General features: G+C 47.2%; 1 protein-coding gene across 5 annotated transcripts in view; it reads left to right on the top strand.

Annotated features, from left to right (window-relative positions):
- Positions 1 to 19,175, top strand: part of CD4 (CD4 molecule) — a 97,287-nt gene that overhangs the window by 40,511 nt on the left and 37,601 nt on the right. The window contains exons 1-3 of one of the 5 annotated variants that reach the window (XM_035707548.2): positions 5,725 to 5,877; positions 15,484 to 15,595; positions 15,720 to 15,884. In XM_035707548.2, the coding sequence (XP_035563441.1) occupies positions 5,815 to 5,877; positions 15,484 to 15,595; positions 15,720 to 15,884 (340 nt within the window). In that variant the 5' untranslated portion in view covers positions 5,725 to 5,814. Of the gene's footprint in view, positions 1 to 5,724; positions 5,878 to 8,464; positions 8,839 to 15,471; positions 15,596 to 15,719; positions 15,885 to 19,175 lie in introns of those variants that run through there. The other 4 variants (XM_035707546.2, XM_035707547.2, XM_025471943.3 and 1 more) reach the window with 4 other exon arrangements.

Here is a 19,175-nt window from a genome sequence, read left to right as displayed (position 1 = left end):
ACAAAAGACCCACAAGCCCACCTTCCTCTTTGTCTGTCTCCCTCTTGGAGAGAACATTCACCTGAGCCAGGCGGACTGTCCTTTAGCAGAACACACACACAGTCTTGGCCTCCGGGGACCCCCCGCCTCAGAGATCTAGACCTCCATGTGCAATAATGCATGGGGCTCTGGACTCAGCCACAGACAGTTCTGCTGGGGAATTTTAGGAAAAAAATATTGAAAGGGAATGGGAGTGACCTGCAGGAGTGGGAGGCACGTGTTGGCACATACCCACAGTGTGGCACACACCCTACTGGATATCCCACTGAGCCTGGGCTCCATGTGCACAGTGACACGAACCATGAGGCTGAAGATATATCCTTGTGGAGCCACAGTGGCCAGAGACCTGGGGACAGAGAACACTTGGGGACAGAGGGTTGGATACCTTGGTTCTGGGCAGAGACTTAGAGGGAGAGGGGCACCCTCTGAAGCCTGAATAATAATGAACCACTAAAAGCAATCTGAGGTTCTGAGCCTTAGGGTGGTGGTAACCTCTGAGCCTTGTCACAGTTAGAGAAACAGTGTAGGCTCTGGCACTCACCAGAGATAATCACACTGTCAGCTGAAGTCCTGAAGTTCTTTTGAGTAGCCTCAAAACCATCATCCCCACCCTTTGCTGTGGGCTGGGGGTAGCTGCTGAGAAGACTCCTCAAATCTGCCCTGTGACCCTGTTCTCCATAGCTGTGGTGGAAGCCCCCCTGTTTTAATGGAGCAGGGGTTTTCTGGAAAGTTCTGTGGGTGGCAATTTTCCTCTCTACTGGGTAACATCCTATGCCCTTTGGGCTTATGAGAGTAGTCATCAAAGATTCACCATCACCTATATGGGGACTTCCCCATGCTCCTGAATGAAGGGGACAGGGAGGGGACAGAGGCAGAATGAAAGGCCACCTGGTTCCTCTACCCACTCAGGAAGAGAAGAGCAAAGAAGGATAGAAATAAGAGGGGACATGGGGCTCATGCATACAGGGCTTCTTTTATTCATTCATTTTTTTTAAGATTTTATTTATTTATTCATGAGAGACACAGAGGGAGAGGGAGAGGCACAGACAGAGGGAGAAGCAGGCTCCCCATGGGGATCCCAAAGCAAGATTCGATCTCACAACCTCAGAATCACAACCTGAGCCAACGGCATATGTTCAACTACTGAGCCATCCAGGTGTCCTCCTTTTATTCATTCTTACCTCTTTCTCTGTGGGATTTCTCCTAGGAGTGACACATTCCTGTTCCTTCCCAAGCACCGTTCCCCAAAACCCCACTCCCCATCCAGCAAAAGAGAGTACTTTTGCTGTCCTCTTAAGGACCCCCAGGGAGCTAGATGAATTCATCTTGCATCTCCAAGTTCATTGGCAAACCAGTGTTCCAGGTTGGAGTTTTGAAGGGGAAGGGGCATTAAGGAGGCTGGGAGCTCAGGCCTTTACTGGGGGCCAGGGTGGGAGATCATCTTAAACACTTGTTAAAAAAAGGAAGCAGGGGATGTCTGGGTGGCTCCGTGGTTTAGTGTCTGCCTTTGGCTCAGGGTGTGATCCTGAAGTTCAGGGATCAAGTCCCACATCAGGTTCCCCATGGGGAGCCTGCTTCTCTCTCTGCCTATACCTCTGCCTCTCTCTGTGTCTTTCATGAATAAATAAAATCTTTAAAATAGAAAAAAAGAAGGAGGGCAGCCCCGGTGGCGCAGCGGTTTAGCGCTGCCTGCAGCCTGGGGTGTGATCCTGGGGTCCCGGGATCGAGTCCCACATCGGGCTCCCTGCATGGAGCCTGCTTCTCCCTCTGCCTGTGTCTCTGCCTCTCTCTTCGCTCTCTCTGAATGAATAAATAAATAAATCTTTTAAAAAAAAAAAACATTTAAAAAAAAAAGAAAAAAAGAAGGAAGCAAAAAAAGGGGGGGAAGAGACCTACCTATTTGTTACTACATAACATAGTTGCCACATAACAAGTCATCCCCAAAGTAAGTAATTTAAAACAATAAACATATGATCTCACACAGTCAGGAAGAGCAGCTTCGCTGAATCATTCTGGTACAGGATCTTTTGTGAAACTGCTAAGATGTGGGTCAGGGCTGTGGTCATCTAACGGCTTGGCCAGGATGGAGGATCTGTTTCCAAAACGGTGGCTGCTGGCCAGAGGCCATAGTTCCTTCCAGAGTGGGCCTCTTCCTATGGCTGCTCACTACATGGCAACTCACTTCCTCAGAGGGAGAGGGTGGCCATGAAAAAAATACCATATCTTTATAATCTAATCTAGAAAGTGATATACCTCACTTCTGCCCTATTCTATTGGTCACACAGACTGATGCTGGTACAATAAATAGGAGGCGACAACATACAGGTGTGAATTAGAAATAGTAGGAATCATTGCGGGCCATCTTGCTTATGATAGCCTGGCTATCATGGGGGAACAGTGCCTATAAAGAGAGATAGGCCGAATGAGGAGAGGGAGCATCTCTGAGTTCCTCCATCCCTAGCCTTGGGCCTGACAGCTTCCTCCACTGTCTACTGTCCAGAAGTTCTAGAGGCCAAACGAGGTCCAGAGCCTTGCCAAGACAAATGTGTCAGGCAAGAGGCCATACTGTGCTCATTCAGACCCATGGTCACATTTGCCAGTGTCTCCCCTAAACTTTGATTTGGTCTCTCATTTCCCTGCCCAGGGCAGGTGCAGAAATTTCCCAGCCCACCTCCCCAACCAGGCAAGAAGTATTAGGGTTCAGGCCTGAGGTCCTGCTCTTGCCACCCACCCCTCTCTAAAGGAGGTGAGCAAAGAGCTTAGGGGTTCCTGCTCAGGCCCACCCCCAGTTGGAGTTAGCCCTTTGAAGGGAATGGAGTTGGGGTGGGGATGGCTTCTAGCTGCTCCACTCTCGCTGACAGTTTCTCTAAGGGCTGCAGGTGCCAGCTGGCTGAGTCCAAGCCTAGCTCTGAAATTTGCCCGCTCAAACCTCCCACAGGATGTGGGAGGCCCAGGAGCCTTCCCCAGAGTTGCCAAACATGATCATGGAACTAGGGACAATATGGCTGGGGTAGAGGTGGGTCAGCCCTCCAAGACTCTGCTTCCCAAAGAATGGCCCCTGTCACCCTTCCCCCACACCCCCATCCCTAGCCCTGCCCCCACCCCCTTTGCAGAGGGTGTCAATGCAGCTGCAGATGTTTCTGGTAAGGAGGCCACCACAAGACTGCACCTGGGGCTTCCAACTCTCTACTCCACGGGCTGTCCTACCCCTTCTCCAGCAGCCTGGTTCCTGACACTCCATCAGCAGGTAACCCTGGTAGATGGGCTTCACTCAACTCTCCACCCTTTTCCCACCTTAGGCTCCCTCCCCTCCTCCAGCCTGGAGACAGAATCCACTCAGCAAATAATAGCTCTCCACCAGGAAGCAGGAGACTTCTGGAAATCCCCATACTCCATGCTTACAGGCCTATGATGGATCAGACAGCTTCACTTCAGTTTTTTCTTCTGTAAAGGAGGCAGGGGTGGGGGTGGGGCATAGTAATACCTATGAAAAAGTTCCATGTGCTAATGTATGTGAAAGTGCTTGGAAAGTAGAAAAATCACTCAGTAGATGTAAGGGATTACAGTAGTCAGAAGCCCCAGACATGCTTGTCAGCCTCATATCCCTCCATCACTGTGGGAGAAGACTTCTCTTAGCCATCAGTCTGGCCTTTCTTTTTTCCCTTTTTGTAAAAGGTTTATTTATTCATTTATTTATTTTTAAGCAATCTCTCCACCTAACACGGGGCTCAAACTCATGCCCCTAGGATCCAGAGTTGCATGCTCTCCCGACTGAGCCAGCCAGGCATACCCCTCCCCACCATCTTGGTCTTTCTGAATGCAGAATAGAGATAGTGGAGTGAAGGGGACCATCAAGGGCTGGGGCCCCAGCAGGTAAGTTGGAATCCCAGTTCCACCAATTATAGTTACCAGCTCTGACTGTTAGCAATTTTCTTCAACTCTTTGAGGCTTAGTTTCCTCCTCTGTGTGATCTGAAGAAAAATACTTATGCCCAGTCAATGTCCTGAGAATTAAATCAAATACACAGCCGTACAAATCTCATAGCAGTCCTGTTAACAGAAACTTCCTCTTTCCTCCTGTTGTCTTTTCCTGTTTGGAAATCAGAGGAAAATCCAGTTTCTTGGGGCCTGTTAACTGCCGAGAATACATCTTCATAGGCACTCAAAGTCACAGACCCAAGGGCTAGAAGTCCTCACACATTCCATCTGGTCCACTGCTTGCAAATTGGTGGCCCTAAGCTAGATCCAGCCCTTTGCTTTGTTTGACTCTCTCAGGGTTGGAACAACAGGAAATTAGTTGCTAACATTAAAGTTAGGGGATGTCGGGCAGCGGTTTAGCACTGCCTTCAGCCCAGGGCCTGATCCTGGAGACTTGGGATCGAGTTCCACGTCGGGCTCCCTGCGTGGAGCCTGCTTCTCCCTCTGCCTGTGTCTCTGCATCTCTCTCTCTCATGAATAAATAAAATCTTAAAAAAAAAAATTAGGGGATATCATATACAAGTTTGGTTTTCCACCTTCCCTTGAAAGTTTGGCAGACCTGGAAGGCAAGTCTGCGTTCACATTCTGGTGCGACCTCTCCTATCAACTCAGCTGGAGCTGTGTGGTCAGTGGCTGCCCTCATTACATGAGACATTTGATTTTGCGATCATTGCTTTCCTTTCATTCATTCAAAGAGTATTCAACAGTGGGGCTGGGGGAGGATGATGGGCAGTCTAAAGGGTGCAGAGCTTTAGTTGGGGAAGATGAAAAAGTCCTGGAGATGGATGGTGGTAATGGCTGCCTAATAACATGAATGTACTTAAGGCCACAGAACTGTAGACTTAAGAGTGGTTAAAATGGTAAATTTTACAGTATGCATATTTTACCACAACAAATTTTTATTAAAGATTTTATTTATTTATTTATTTATTTATTTATTTATTTATTTGAGAGAGAGAAGGAGAACAAGAGTAGGGGGAGGGGCAGAGAGACAAGCAGACTCCCTGCAGAGCAGGGACCACCCCACTCTCATGTGGGGCTCCATCCCAGGACCCTGAGATCATGACCTGAGCCAAAATCAAGAGTTGGACATTAAACAGACTGAGTGGGATCCCTGGGTGGCGCAGCGGTTTGGCGCCTGCCTTTGGCCCAGGGCTCGATCCTGGAGACCCGGGATCGAATCCCACATCGGGCTCTCAGTGCATGGAGCCTGCTTCTCCCTCTGCCTGTGTCTCTGCCTCTCTCTCTGTGACTATCATAAATAAATAAATTAAAAAAAAAACCAGACTGAGTCACCCAGGCACCCCTCAATATTTTTTTTTTTTTTTTTTTTTTATTTATGATAGTCACAGAGAGAGAGAGAGGCAGAGACACAGGCAGAGGGAGAAGCAGGCTCCATGCACCAGGAGCCCGACGTGGGATTCGATCCCGGGTCTCCAGGATCGCGCCCTGGGACAAAGGCAGGCGCCAAACCGCTGCGCCACCCAGGGATCCCCCCTCAATATTTTTAATAAAAGATTCAATACTAAGGGTTTACCAGGCCCAAGGCACTCTGCTGGTTGCTAAGTAAGGACCCAGCTAAGACATGGTCACCACTCAACTCTGCTAAAAAAGCACTAAACAACAATTTCATAATTATTACACTTGGACCAGTGCTTGCAAGGGAGAGGAAGTACACAGTACTGGGAGATCCTACCTTATTAAAGGAGCCTTGTTTCAACTGAGGAGCTTGAGAGGAGGGGTCATGTGCAGAGGATAGCCAAGCAACAAGATCCAGACACACAAATCCTGCCGAGGCATGTGGCAAGGTGCTCCCTCACCTCCCTTGCCTCTGAAGCACCTGCCTCCAGACTTCTTTCAGGTAAGAAATCAGCAGTCTCAGTTAAGCCTCTATTAGTTGAATTTTCTTTCACTGGTAGCAGAGCCCACTGCTCCCTGTTACACACTTCCCAGGGAAGCCTTTCTTGATCTTCTAGTTGAAATAAGGCTCTCTATAATAAGATCCCCAGCCCTCTGGACTTCTCTTTTGTAGCACATGACTAATTGTGATGGTATTAATTGTTCAGTGTCGATGACACAAGCTGGAGTTGTGACCATGTCTGGCTTACTTATTACATCTCCAGCACCCACAGAGTGGCTTGGGTCTGGAAGACACTTGCATAGGGGCACCTGGCTGGCTCAGTCAGTAGAGCCTGCGACTCTTGATCTTGGGGTTATGGGTCTGAGCCCCACATTGGTTGTAGAAATTACTTAAAAATAAAATCTTAAAAAAATAATAATAAAATAAAATAAAATAAAATAAAATAAAATCTTAAAAAAAAAAAAAAAAAAGGGATCCCTGGTGGCTCAGTGGTTTGGTGCCTGCTTTTGGCCCAGGGCGCAATCCTGGAGTCCCAGGACCAAGTTCCGCGTCGGGCTCCCAGCACGGAGCCTGCTTCTCCCTCCTCCTGTGTCTCTGCCTCTCTCTCTCTCTCTCTCTCTCTCTCTCTATGTCTATCATAAATAAATAAATAAGTAAATAAGTAAATAAATAAATAAATAAATAAATCTTTTTAAAAAGTAAAATAAAATCTTAAAAAAAAACCAACTTGGGATCCCTGGGTGGCGCAGCGGTTTGGCGCCTGCCTTTGGCCCAGGGCGCGATCCTGGAGACCCGGGATTGAATCCCACGTCAGGCTCCGGGTGCATGGAGACTGCTTCTCCCTCTGCCTATGTCTCTGCCTCTCTCTCTCTCTGTGTGTGACTATCATAAAAAAAAATAAAATAAAATAAAAAATAAAAACTTCCTCCTCTTAAAAAAAAAAAAAAACAACTTGTTGAATATATGAATGAATGGGCAGACTGGATTAGATCAGAGGTTAGATACTTAAATGCCCATTAGGATCTGCAAGGTAATGCAAACAAGAAAAGCAGGCTGGCTATAAATAAGCCTGCAGGAAGGAGATACAGCCTGTGGAGGACACATACCCATCCTGTAGGGACAGTCCTTAGAGGTTGCACAGAACACTTGCACTTACATCCTTTAACCAAAATTAAGTCATTTAACTATATCCAGTTGTAAGGGAGACTGGGATTCAGTATACATTAAATCTGGGCAGCCATGAGCTCAGCTAAAAAGGTAGGGTTCTATTATAAAGAAAGAAAGAGACAACATTTGGGGGACAACCAAAAGTTTGTGCAGAGAAATAGAGAAGATCTGAAGAATGAACAAAAATGTCCTAGATCAGTGGCTCTAACAGTGTGACCCGCAGTGTGTGTGTGTGTGTGTGTGTGTGTGTGTGTGTGTGTGAGGTGGTTCCTGAGACCCTTTCAGGGAGATCTTGAGGTCAAGCTACTTGCATAAAAATAATAAGACATTATTGGCTTTTGTCACTATGTTGACATTGCAATGATGTTGCAAAAGCAATCTGGGTTAGACTGCTGCCTTAGCATAAATCAAGGCAGCAGAGCCAAACTGTGCTGTAGTCATTTTGTTCTTCAACTGCCAGGCACTTGCAGTAAAAAAAAGAATAAAAATATTAATGCCACTTTCACTTAAGAATGCCTTTGATGAAGCAGTAAATATTAATGTTATTAAATCTCAAATCTTGAGTACACTGTGCTATAAAATGAGAAGTAGCATGACTGCCTTTCTGCTGCAAATGAATCACAATGTTGTCTCAAATAGAAACACCTGCATTAATTGTTGGGCATTGCAAGCTCAACTAGCCACTTTTTTCATAGCAGGGAAAGGTTATGGTCACATGGGCACATTTAAATGAGCACTTGGGCTGCTGGTGCAGGATGGCCTAGAGGACAACAGAATGGGGAGGCCAGGAGACCAGTGAGGAGGCAGGGGCTGTCGCCCAGGCACAGGATGGGGATGGCATTTGGGGTTAGAATGGATGGAACAGTGGTAGTTGGGCAGAGTGACTCGGATAGACATCTAAGAGAGTTTGAAGGTAACATCCACAGGAAATGGCGAATAAACACATGCAAGGAGTTGGGTGAAGGAGTCAGAGATTACACCCAGTTTATTTGGCATGAGCAGCTGGGAGGTGCCAAAGCCTTCGCTAAGTGGGGGACTTGTAGAAGTAGGTCTGGAGGGTAGTGGTAAGTAGATGATACGTGTAGTTTGGGGCATGTTGGGTTTGCTACGTGTGGTGAGAATCCAAAAGGAGATGTCTGATGAGCAGATGGATCTACACATCTGGAGCTCAAGAGAGACATGGGCTGGAGAAACACTTGAGGCCTGGCCAGACAGGAAGGTCCAGAGGAAAAGGGTCTGGTCCATGGTCACTCTGGGGGTCAGTCCTCAGGTCTCAGGTAACTGCCCAGACCCTCTCTGCCACACGGGGCCAGCTGGAATGCCTTCTTCGGTGCCTCCTTGCTGAACAAATGCCCTCAGGACTCTGGAGCAAGGGGATGTTTGGGGCTTACCACGAGTGTCCTCATGTGCCCTCTACTTCCTTTCTACTTCTTCCACTGAAATCCAGACCAGCTTGCAAGTATCATTGAGGCCATCTTTTTTCTTGTTACACAACAAGAAATGCTGTGACACTCTATTCTCCAGCCTGGTTCTGCTCAACTTTTTCCTTTGACTTTGGCATTTTCACTTTGACATCTTCCCCAAGAGGCAGGGGGTGGGCACCCCAGCCCCAGATGGTGACACTGGGGGCTGGCCCAGGCCTGGGGTGTGGAGGAGCCTTGCTGCCAGGCTTCCTGTCTCTTCGTTTACATACATCTCTGCAGAAGTAACAAGCGTTCTTCCCCGTGCGCTCCTAGCCTTCACATAGACACACCTGCGTGAGAAGCAGAGGGGAGGAAAGACACAGGCCCAGAGGTAAGACGGACAGACTCAGCTTCATTCCTTTCCATGGGTCTGGGAAGGGGAGGAGAATGCGGCAGCAGATGTGGTGAAATGTTCTGGACTCCCAGTTTTCTGCCCACAATTCTGGCCACCTTGTCTTGTATTTCACACTGGATCTGTGAGTTTCAAGAGGCTGGGGATTATGGAAAATTTCTCTCTGCATCCCCCTGTGCATATCCCTTTAGTGCTTGGAGCAGACGGTGCTCCTCAGAGAGGTGTTGAGCTGGATTACAAGATCAGAGAAGGCACAGAGACTTTAGGCCATCTTGGGCTGAGAAAGGCCATGGGAGGCAACTAGTCAAGGGGCAGTGGACGATATGAAGATAGGAAGAGGGGAAAGAAGGAGAAAAGACGGAAGAAAGGGTAGGAAATGAATAGAAAGAATAAATACACATTAAGGAGAAAGGATGCCTATAAAAAAATGAAAAAGGGAAACAAAGGAAAAGCAATAAAATGAGAAAGAAGTGAAATCTAGTCTAGAAGCAATTCTCCTCAAATCAATTTTCCCAGTGATGCAATTGCCAGAAATTTATACCAGAAATCATACTTGTTTGCAGTATTTCAAAAGCCCTATGGTTGAGGTAGCCTCCTTTAACTATCTTTTCTGTTAACACGTATTTCTACATTTTTTTTTTTTTACTCTTGGGCATTTTTTGTGATTTTTGAATAATATGTCTAAGGGCCCTCCTGTTTTAATGAGCTTTAAAATGATTAACGCAATTCTCAAAAAGGGTTGAAACTGAGCTCTTAGGTATGCAATACTATACAAGTGATAGATACATATTCTTTAGGTAAATATGTCATTAGAAAAAGGGGTTCTAAGGCATTAGTTTTAGATGTCTCAGCTGTTCTAGAAAAGGAGGCTAGGTGGTTTAGAAAAGGATTTGCAGGCCCGTCTTGGGCTTGGTGGGATGTAGGGGATCCAGGAGGTGGTACCCCTCAAGATGGGACACCCTGTACAACTCTAACTTCCCACCTCCAGGCTTTTTGTCCTTTCCCCTTTCCTAAGACCTCCGTGGCTTTGCTGTGCTACCCCACAGGTGTCCTCTGCCTTCCCTTCTAGACATATTCTGGAAGAAGGACCTTTTTGGTACCGGTGGATTCTTCAAAATAGAAAGGCCCCATTATTGCTAATTCAAACATTTCCCTTTGGGTGGAATAGCTCTTCCTGAAAGTCCCGTTGTTGGACAAAATTTTAGGGGCATAAGGCTAAGAGTAGAACCTGATGAGGGAGGTGACTCCGTTTCATATTTTGACAAATAATTTCTTGGGCTGTGTTAGAGTCTGTGGGCTCACACAAAATGGCCGCCATCTTAACCTCAGATGGAGGACTTCCCAGAGGTCAGGGTCAGAGAGAACACCCAATAAGATTTTGGTCTTTCAGTTAGGGGACACGTATACAAAAGAGTTCTACCTTGAAATAAGAATTCCCCCTCATCAACTGGTTCTAGGCAGAAGACTTGTAGCATCTTAGGCCTTGATCCTGGCCATAATGGTGACATGGGGAGTTCAGCAGACCAAGGGCCTTGCACATTTTGGACACTCAGTAAATGTTAAATAAAATAAATTTGAGGAGGGTGGGCAATGGAAGGGGACAGATGGGGGCCTGAGTTTGGAGGGCTCTTCGGTTGAGCTCTGTTCCACACCTTTTGGGGGACCTAGGGGAAGGAAGGAGGGCATGGCTCCCCCACCCACGTGGGCGTCTGAGGCAAAGGAGAGGATGGCGGAGGTTGTAGCCACTGAACCACAAGGGTCCCTTAGAGGGTCATGGTCTCTAGGAAGTTTAAATGAAGCCAATGAGCAGTAGAGAGGGTGTATGTGGTGGTGGGGGGGCACATCCCGTGGCGAGGCTTGAGGGGCTGCCTGGGGGCTCTGGGGAGAAGATGAAAGTGTCTATGGGACCACAGACTGTTTCTGTGGTGGGGCTGTGCCCTCTTCCTCTCCCCAGTCTCGCTCCTCATCCCACCTGGGAGGCCAGGGCCAGGGCAACAGGAATTTCAAAAGCTCTGAGAGTTTGCCAGTGTGTTGCCATTTTGCTCTCATAGTTCTCTCATTCTCTTTTGAGCTCTCTTGTGGTCTCTTGCTCTGGGGCTGTGTCTTGCCTCTCAGAATGTCTTCACCTCTTTCTCTCTGACTATCCGGTTTGTACTATCCTGGGCTTGGCGTGGGGTCAGGGCTCGTGTGAAGTGTAGCTGTGGCTTTAATGAGCTGCTCTGGGTCTCTCCGGCCCATCCTTCCTCATCCTCCTTTGGGGCCTCTGTGTGTTTCTTGGAATATGTCCTTTTCCCTTGGTCCACCCTGCGGACATCTCCCTTGCACCCACCTTCGGCTCCAGGCTGTGCTCTGCAGGCTCCCTTCACATCAAAGCTTGTTGAAAGCTGGCATTCCTGCCAGAAGCCTGGATGCCTATTTACTGGCAAGAAGGGGCTAGAGCTTAGTGGCAGCTGGAGGTGGAGATGAAAAAGAGGGAGAGGCCAGGGGCACTCTAGGCAAGATTGACAGAGCCAGAATTGGGTCCTGGCATGTGGGACCAAGAGGAAGAGAGCTACAGATGTGGGGAGTTGAAGACAGGATACAGAAATGCCCAGATGTGAGCAGAGAAATAAGAAGAGAGAGAGAAAGAGAGAGAGAGAGAGAGTGATGCCAGGACCTGGGGGACCAGCAAGCCCTCCCAGCCCCTCTCAAGGGGCTATGGTGTACAGGATGCTATTGTACTGGGGCACAGTGCCTCTGGGGAGGATGAGGATGTGGGAATCAAAAGCCTGCTCTCTGGGGCGGCAGCGGAAGCCCAAGTCATCAAAGCAAGCAGCAGATGGAAACCCATAGCCTCCTCCACCTAGCTGAACCCTGGGTAAGTTGGAGCAGTACAAGGAGCTGGAGGTGGGGAAGTAGCCCTCTGGCACAGACCACAGGATCATGGCGTGAAGAAGAAGGAAATGACCACCATTTGGGGAAGGGTCAAGAATGTTCCTAGCCTTCTCCAGGCATTCATGCAGAATTTGGACACCAGGGAAGGGATATTCCAAATGGAGACTCCTTTACTCTCTGCTCACTAAGAACACAGTGAGTTGTGATAGGGGGACAGCGGAAGCCACTCTCAGATGGAAGGGTGGCTGTACCGTAGTCTCTCCCCTCCCCACGCCCCATGCTAACTGGTAAACAACTGCACCCATGACTAGCCTCTTTCCTCCTCTTCCGGAGTCCTCATGATTTCTTCACTTCTTATTTCCCTTGTTTAGAAAACAATTCTATCAGGGGCACCTGACTGACTCAGTCGGAAGATCATGCAACTGGTGATCTCAGGGTCATGAGTTCAAGCCCCATGTTGGGTGTAGAGATTACTCAAAAAATAAATAAACAACAACAAAAAATTCCGTCAAGCCTCTGCCTTGAGTTAGGCCCTGGGACATTCTTCCTTCAGGCAGATGGAGTGAGTGGAGTTGGCTTTTTTGTCTTGTTTTAAATCTTCCGGCAAATCTCATTAGGAGGTGCATGTCCCCAGCACCCATCTGAGTACGACAGCCCTATCATGGATCAATACCCAACAGGAAACAGAATCTGCCTCGGATGGTTCAAGAGACTGCAGAAACGAGGTTATTCCCAGGGGTGTGAAGAGGGAACCAGACAGTTCATGGAGGCACACAGATGTTACCAATAGCAGGCAGGGTCCTGAAGGGGCAAGGGTGGAATGATGTTTCCGGAACCCAGTGAGGGTTTGAGCTGAGCCACCTGAAAGGAGCTACAGTCAGGGTGTGGAGAGAAGAAGGGGTGAGGGAAGGAGTATAGCTATTGCCAGAAAGCATGCCAGACTAGGAAGAGAGTTAGGAAAAATGCTCCCACTTCTTTCCCTGCCCCTCCCACCTCTTGTGGGTTCTTCCCACTGGCCAACCCCAACTAGTAGCAGGAGGGCAAGGGAGCCTGGGTGGTAAAGTCTGTCCAAATCAATCTCCTTATAGAGAGCAGGGCAGAGAGGTAGGAGAATGGCCCAGGGATGGGGCGGTGGGGGAGAGGTGGTGGTGATGAGAGGGCACAAGAACAAGCAGCATGGATGGGGATGACTTGGCTTCATTCAGGCCAGGGTTGGCTGTGTACACATACTTCAATGACCCACTTTATTATTTTTTAAACAATTTTATTTATTTATTCATGAGAGACAGGCAGAGGGAGAAGTAGGCTCCCTGTAGGGAGCCTGATGCAGGACTCTATCCCAGGACCCTGGGATCACGCCCTGAACAGAAGGCAGACACTCAACCACTTAGCCACCCAGGTGTCCCTCAATGACCCACTTTAGTAACAGAATTATTATTATTTTTTTTTCTTCTATTTATTTATGATAGTCACAGAGAGAGAGAGAGAGGCAGAGACACAGGCAGAGGGAGAAGCAGGCTCCATGCACCAGGAGCCTGATGTGGGATTCGATCCCGGATCTCCAGGATCGCGCCCTGGGCCAAAGGCAGGCGCCAAACCGCTGCGCCACCCAGGGATCCCTAGTAACAAAATTAATATGTTGAGTACAGAAAGAAATCAGTGATTTTTCCTCCTTCATTCAATTCAATTTCGTTTAACTTAACCAAACATTCCAAATCCCCTCTCTATGCTCCAGCTGGTGCCAGGCCTACACTGGTGGCAGAACTGGCTGGACCATCATCTTCATTCTGAATGAGATCAGGCTTCAGGGCCGGGGTGAAGATGGGAGGGAACCCAAATCACCACATCATGAGACAGAAGGTGGGTTGTGCCCTCAGGGCATCAACAGGGTGCTGTAGGAGTGGGCAGGTAGCTGCAGAGCTCAGACAACAAAGACTAGGCTAGGGGATAGAAAAACGAGGTTGGATGCAGGACCTCATCTTGCCAAGCTCTAGAGGCGTTCATGCTGCTCCCCACCCCCATCCAGGCAACCACCCCTCTGAGGCCTCCTTACAGTCTGGGCCTGGAGGCCTGGAGCTCAGAGATCCGAGCCCTGTTCCTGCCTGCCTTCCAGACATTATCTGGTGGCCTTCCTCAAGTCTCCACTTCTTCCGTGTCATCTGGTCCCCTTCCTAAAACTTTACACAGACCATGTCACATTTCTGCTCAAAAAGCAGCTGTTTTGGGGCACCTGGGTGGCTCAGTGGTTGAGTGTCTGCCTTTGGCTCAGTTCGTGATCCCGGGGTCCTGGGATCGAGTCCTGCATCGGGCTCCCTGTTCAATGGGGATAGCAGATATCCTCTACTGATATCTCTGCCTCTCTTTCCGTGTCTCTCATGACTAAATAAATAAAATCTTAAAAAAAAAAAAAAAAAAAAGCAGTTTCTCCTAGTTGCCTGAAGAACAAAGCCCTGACCTTCTGGCCAACCTGTCCAGGTTCTCAGTCAGGCCTGAGATGTCTTCCCAGATCCCACCAGCTCCCTCCCTGAGTCTTCTCCAGACTCCCAGCCGGGGCACAGCCCTGCCACCTGCCACTCTTTCTGACGCGGGGCAGCAGAGCGGTGGGGTGCTCCTCCCCTTTCCTTTCCCTGTAACTCATGGTTTGCAAACTGGAGCTGGTGACAGCCACCAGGGTGGGGGGTGGGGTTGTGAATACACAGCAGGCTTGACCCACCCCCAGATTCTGATTCAGCAGATCTGGGGTAGGGCCTGAGAATTTGCACTTCCAACAAGTTGACAGGTGACACCTAGGCTGCTGCTGATCCAGGACCACACTTGGAGGATCACTGCTCTAACCTCCCATTGTGCTAGGTCCATTCAGAGCTTTTCTAAATTCTCTCCACCCCCCCAGCCTCAACCACCTCCGGAACTCACAGAAACCAACTCTGAAATAGCGTTTTTCTGCTCTCCCTCAGAGGCTTTACAGGGTTCGTCTGAGAGCAAGCAGGGAGTTTACCCACTGCTCCGTCTCTTCCTCACCCCACACAGTGTGGCCCTCCCCAAGTCCTGGGAATCTGCCTCAAACCTGCCCTCAAGGCAGTCTGTTTTTCTACACTTCCATCATTCTGAGTTGTCTGAGCTCAGGCCTATCTTCTCTCACCAGGATCATTTCAATCATACCTCCTGCGCGCTCGGCCTCTTCTAGCTTGTCTTTCACACAACAGCTGAAGGGGTCCATTCTGCAAATCAAATCATGTACTTCTCGACATAAAGTCCTTGAGTGGCTCCGTAGTGCCTAGGGTCACAGCTCGGTATCATAGCATGGCATTCAAGGACCTTCATGACCTGGCCACGCCCCATCCCCCTGCCCCTTCTCAGTCTCCACCAATTTGCCACCTTCTCTGTGAATCATTTTTTAAATTTAATTTAATTTACTTTATTTATTCATGACACAAGCAGAGACATAGGCAGAGGGAGAAGCAGGCTTCCTGATGCAGGACTGAATCCCAGACCCCGGGATCACCACCTAAGCCGAAGGCAGACACTCAACCCCTGAGCCACCCAGGCATCCCTGTGAATCCTTTTCTGATTCCACTTAGATGGCCTGGGCACAGCATTGTGTGGTGTGTCCTGGTGGATGTCTGCTTAGAAGTATGCACATTTAGGTCCCTGGCTTGGCTGTATGGGTGAGATTGCATACCATCCCCATATGTCCCTTTGCACCCCAGGCTCAGTAAATGCCTACTAACTAATGATCAGTATCTCCCTTAGGCCCTGCACTTTGTGCGGTGTGGGGGGAAGGCCCAGGTCCCTGCCTGTCTCAGGGAATCCACAATGAATCAAGAAGCGGCTTTTAGGCACCTGCTCCTGATGCTGCAATTGGGTGAGTGCGCAGATTTGGAGATCCAATGGGAGGAGGGGCTGCCTGGTAAATGCCAGGGTGGGGAGATGGGGTGGAGGCAGAGCAGCAACAGCCTTGAGGCCTGATTTCCTTCTTTTCTACCTAGTGATGCTCCCAGCGGTCACTCCTGTAAGAGAAGTGGTGTTGGGGAAGGCAGGAGATGCAGTGGAGCTGCCCTGCCAAACTTCCCAGAAGAAGAACATACACTTCAACTGGAGAGATTCTTCCATGGTCCAGATTCTGGGAAATCAGGGCTCCTTCTGGACTGTAGGTAGGGCGGCCCAGCTCCCATGCAGGGAGGAAACCACCATGGACTGAGCATCCCTGGTGTCAGAGCTCTGCTCTTGGTAAACTCTGAGATCCCAGAGGGCTCTGGTTGACAAACTCAGGTGCATTCTCCTAGTCCAGAGTTTCCCTGTGCTAACTGCAGGTGGCCTGGGAAATGGCATTTGGTGTCTATTATAATTTCAGAATTTTAATATTCATGGCCTTAGTTTAATAGATATTAGAAAAATAACTATCATAAAACCTGTGATTTCATGAATATTATTGCGACAGACCCATGTTGATACATTTTTACTTACCAAGAAACAGAGAGAAGACAAAATATGAGTATCAAGAATGAAGATATTTCTATAAAATATCTTCTTTATATTACTATAAAGACATTAAAAGGATAATATGCAAATATTATATCTGCAAGCTAATAAATTTAACAATTTATATAAAATGGAAAAATTCCTTGAAAATCACAATTTACAATTTACCAACTGACACAAGAAGAAACAGAAAATTTTTGAATAGCTCTTTCTACTAAAGAAATTGAACTTGGGGCATCTGGGTGGCTCCGTGGTTGAGCATCTGCCTTTGGCTCAGGTCATGATTCCGGATCTTGGGACCAGTTTTGCGTCAGGCTCCCCACAAGGAGCCTGCTTCCCCCTCTGCCTGTGTCTCTGCCTGTCTGTGTGTCTCTTATAAATAAATAAATAAAATCTTAAAAAAAAAAAAGAAACATATCCACAGTATCATTATCATCCATTAAAAATGAAATATAATCCCTTAATGATGATTAATATCCAGCCAGTGTTCAAATTTTCCCAACTACCTCTAATATTATTTTTACATTTTGTTTATTTGAACAGGATCCGCATAAAAATTTATGCATGGTATTTGGTTGATATGTCCCTTAAGTCCCTTTGAATGTCTATATTTACTCCCCAGACTTTTTTCCCCTTACCACTGATTGGTTGAAGAAACCAGGCAATTGTCCTGTGAAGTTTTGTACATTTGAGTAGGAGCTGGCTGCATTTCCATGGTATTATTTAGCATGTTCCTCTGTCCTTTGAACCTCCTATGGATTGGTGGTTAAACTAGAGACTTGATTTAGTTTTCATTTAATATTTTTGATAGGAATACCTCATAAGTGGTGGTTTGTACTACCAATTTCATCACATCAGGAGCTATGTGATGTCTATCATTCTTTTTGTGCTATTAAGATTAATTGCTGGGTTCAAGTGTTAAATTTAAGTGGTAATTATAAAACACTATTTTTAGTTTCTTAGTTTTTTTCTAAAGATTTTATTTATTTATTCACAAGAGACACAGAGAGGGGGGAGAGAGAGAGAGAGAGAGAGACAGAGACAGAGACAGAGACACAGGCAGAGGAGAAGGCTCCATGCAGGGAGCCTGATGTGGGACTCAATTCTGGTACTCCAGGATCACACCCTGGGCTGAAGGTGGCGCTAAACTGCTGAGCCACCTGGGCTGCCCTCTTAGTTTTTTATAATTGCCTTTTGTTTATGTCAGATGATATGGACTTTCTGTTTATTATAGTGATGTAAACTTTCTTTTTATTTATTTGTTTTTATTTTTTAGAGAGAGAGCATGAGACAGGGATGGGAGGGGCAGAGGGAAAGGGAGAGAGAGAGAATCTTAAGTAGGCTCCACACTCAGTGTGAAAGCTCAATGTGGGGCTTGATCTCATAACTCCAAGATCATGAATTGAGGTGAAGTCAAGAGTAGGATCCTTGGGATGCCTGGGTGGTTCAGTGGTTGAATGTCTGTATTTGGCTCAGGTCGTGAACCCATGATCCTGGGATCTAGTCTGGCATCTGGCTCCCCACAGGGAGTCTGCTTCCTCTTCTGCCCGTGTCTCTTCCTCTCTCTGTGTGTCTCTAATGAAAAAATAAATAAAATCTTTATTAAAAAAAAAACGAGTAGGATGTTTAACCAACTGAGCCACCTCAACTTTCCTTTTAAGATAGATTTATTTAATCTAAAAAAGTGAATGCATTTAAAGATGTTAGATTAATAAGATAGGTAAATTTGGCCAAAATCATGTATAAGATGTGTGAACGGTTGAAGTCTGGGAAATATGGCTCTAGTACAAGACTTTGATTTTACCAGGGAGAAGTCCCTGGCCTCAGTTTGTGCTAGATTGGAGGCAGAGCTGGGGCTAGAGCTTTGGTCTTTCAACTTTCAGGCCTAGGCTCTCCCATGGAAAGTCATCCTCAGGGCAGAAAAACCTGAACTGGCCACAGTGTATTGAAAACCATCTTTGTTAAAAAAAAAAAAAAAAAAAAAGAAAAGAAAAAATAAAAAGAAAAAGAAAAAGAAAAGAAAAGAAAAGAAAAGGAATGAAAAGAAAAGAAAATTATCTTTGTTAAAAATGGATGTCTCCTCTTCCTGCCTCTGTCCAGTGGGAGAAAAGTCCTCTGTTTTTGGCAAGGTGGTTCTTGCTGGGCCTCCAGAGTTACAATTCAGACACCCACCCATGTCCATTCTTCATGTTTGGACATGAAGAAAAAGGGGAATATTGGGCTGGATCTTTTTTTTTTTAATTAAAATATATTTTATTTATTTATTCATGAGAGACACACACAGAGAGAGGTAGAGACATAGACAGATGGAGAAGCAGGCTCCATGCAGGAAGCCTGATGTAGGACTTGATCCCGGGACTCCAGAATCATACCCTGAGCCAAAGGGAGATGCTCAACCACTGAGCCACCCAGGTGTCCCGTGGGCTGAACCAAAGCCATTCCCTAAAATTTACAAAACCCCCAATCCCTGGTCTCTTTCTGGTAAAGACACACAAAGCAGAAATCACCAGGTTAACTGCTCTTTGCCTGCCCGTGTCTTGTCCTTCAAACAGCTATTTAAAGAAGACCCTATGGGGGCCTCTGGGTGGCTTAGTGGTTGAGCATCTGTCTGCCTGTGGTTTGGGTTGTGATCCTGGGGTCCTGGGATAGAGTCTCGCATCCCCGTTCCCCACAGGGAGCCTGCTTCTCCCTCTATCTATGTCTCTGCCTCTCTCCATGTGTCTCTCATGAATAAATAAATAAAATCTTAAAAATAAATAAAATAAAGAGGACCCTATGATCAAAGTAACCTGGGTCCTCCCCTGGCCTGTGGGCCCCTGGTACCCATTATGTAATTTTCACCCCTGGATAGAGCTCAAAACACTCTCACAAACTCTGCAAGTGATTTTCTTGTCTTAGAATTTCATTCTGCTAAATTGCTTGCTAAATAAGTAGACTTTTAGCTTATTCATTTTAAAGTTAAA

This window comes from Canis lupus, chromosome 27 (genome assembly GCF_003254725.2).
Source record: "Canis lupus dingo isolate Sandy chromosome 27, ASM325472v2, whole genome shotgun sequence".
Lineage (NCBI taxonomy): Eukaryota > Metazoa > Chordata > Mammalia > Carnivora > Canidae > Canis > Canis lupus.
Note: the sequence above shows the minus strand (reverse complement) of the source record. Positions and strands in the feature narration are given on the sequence as shown.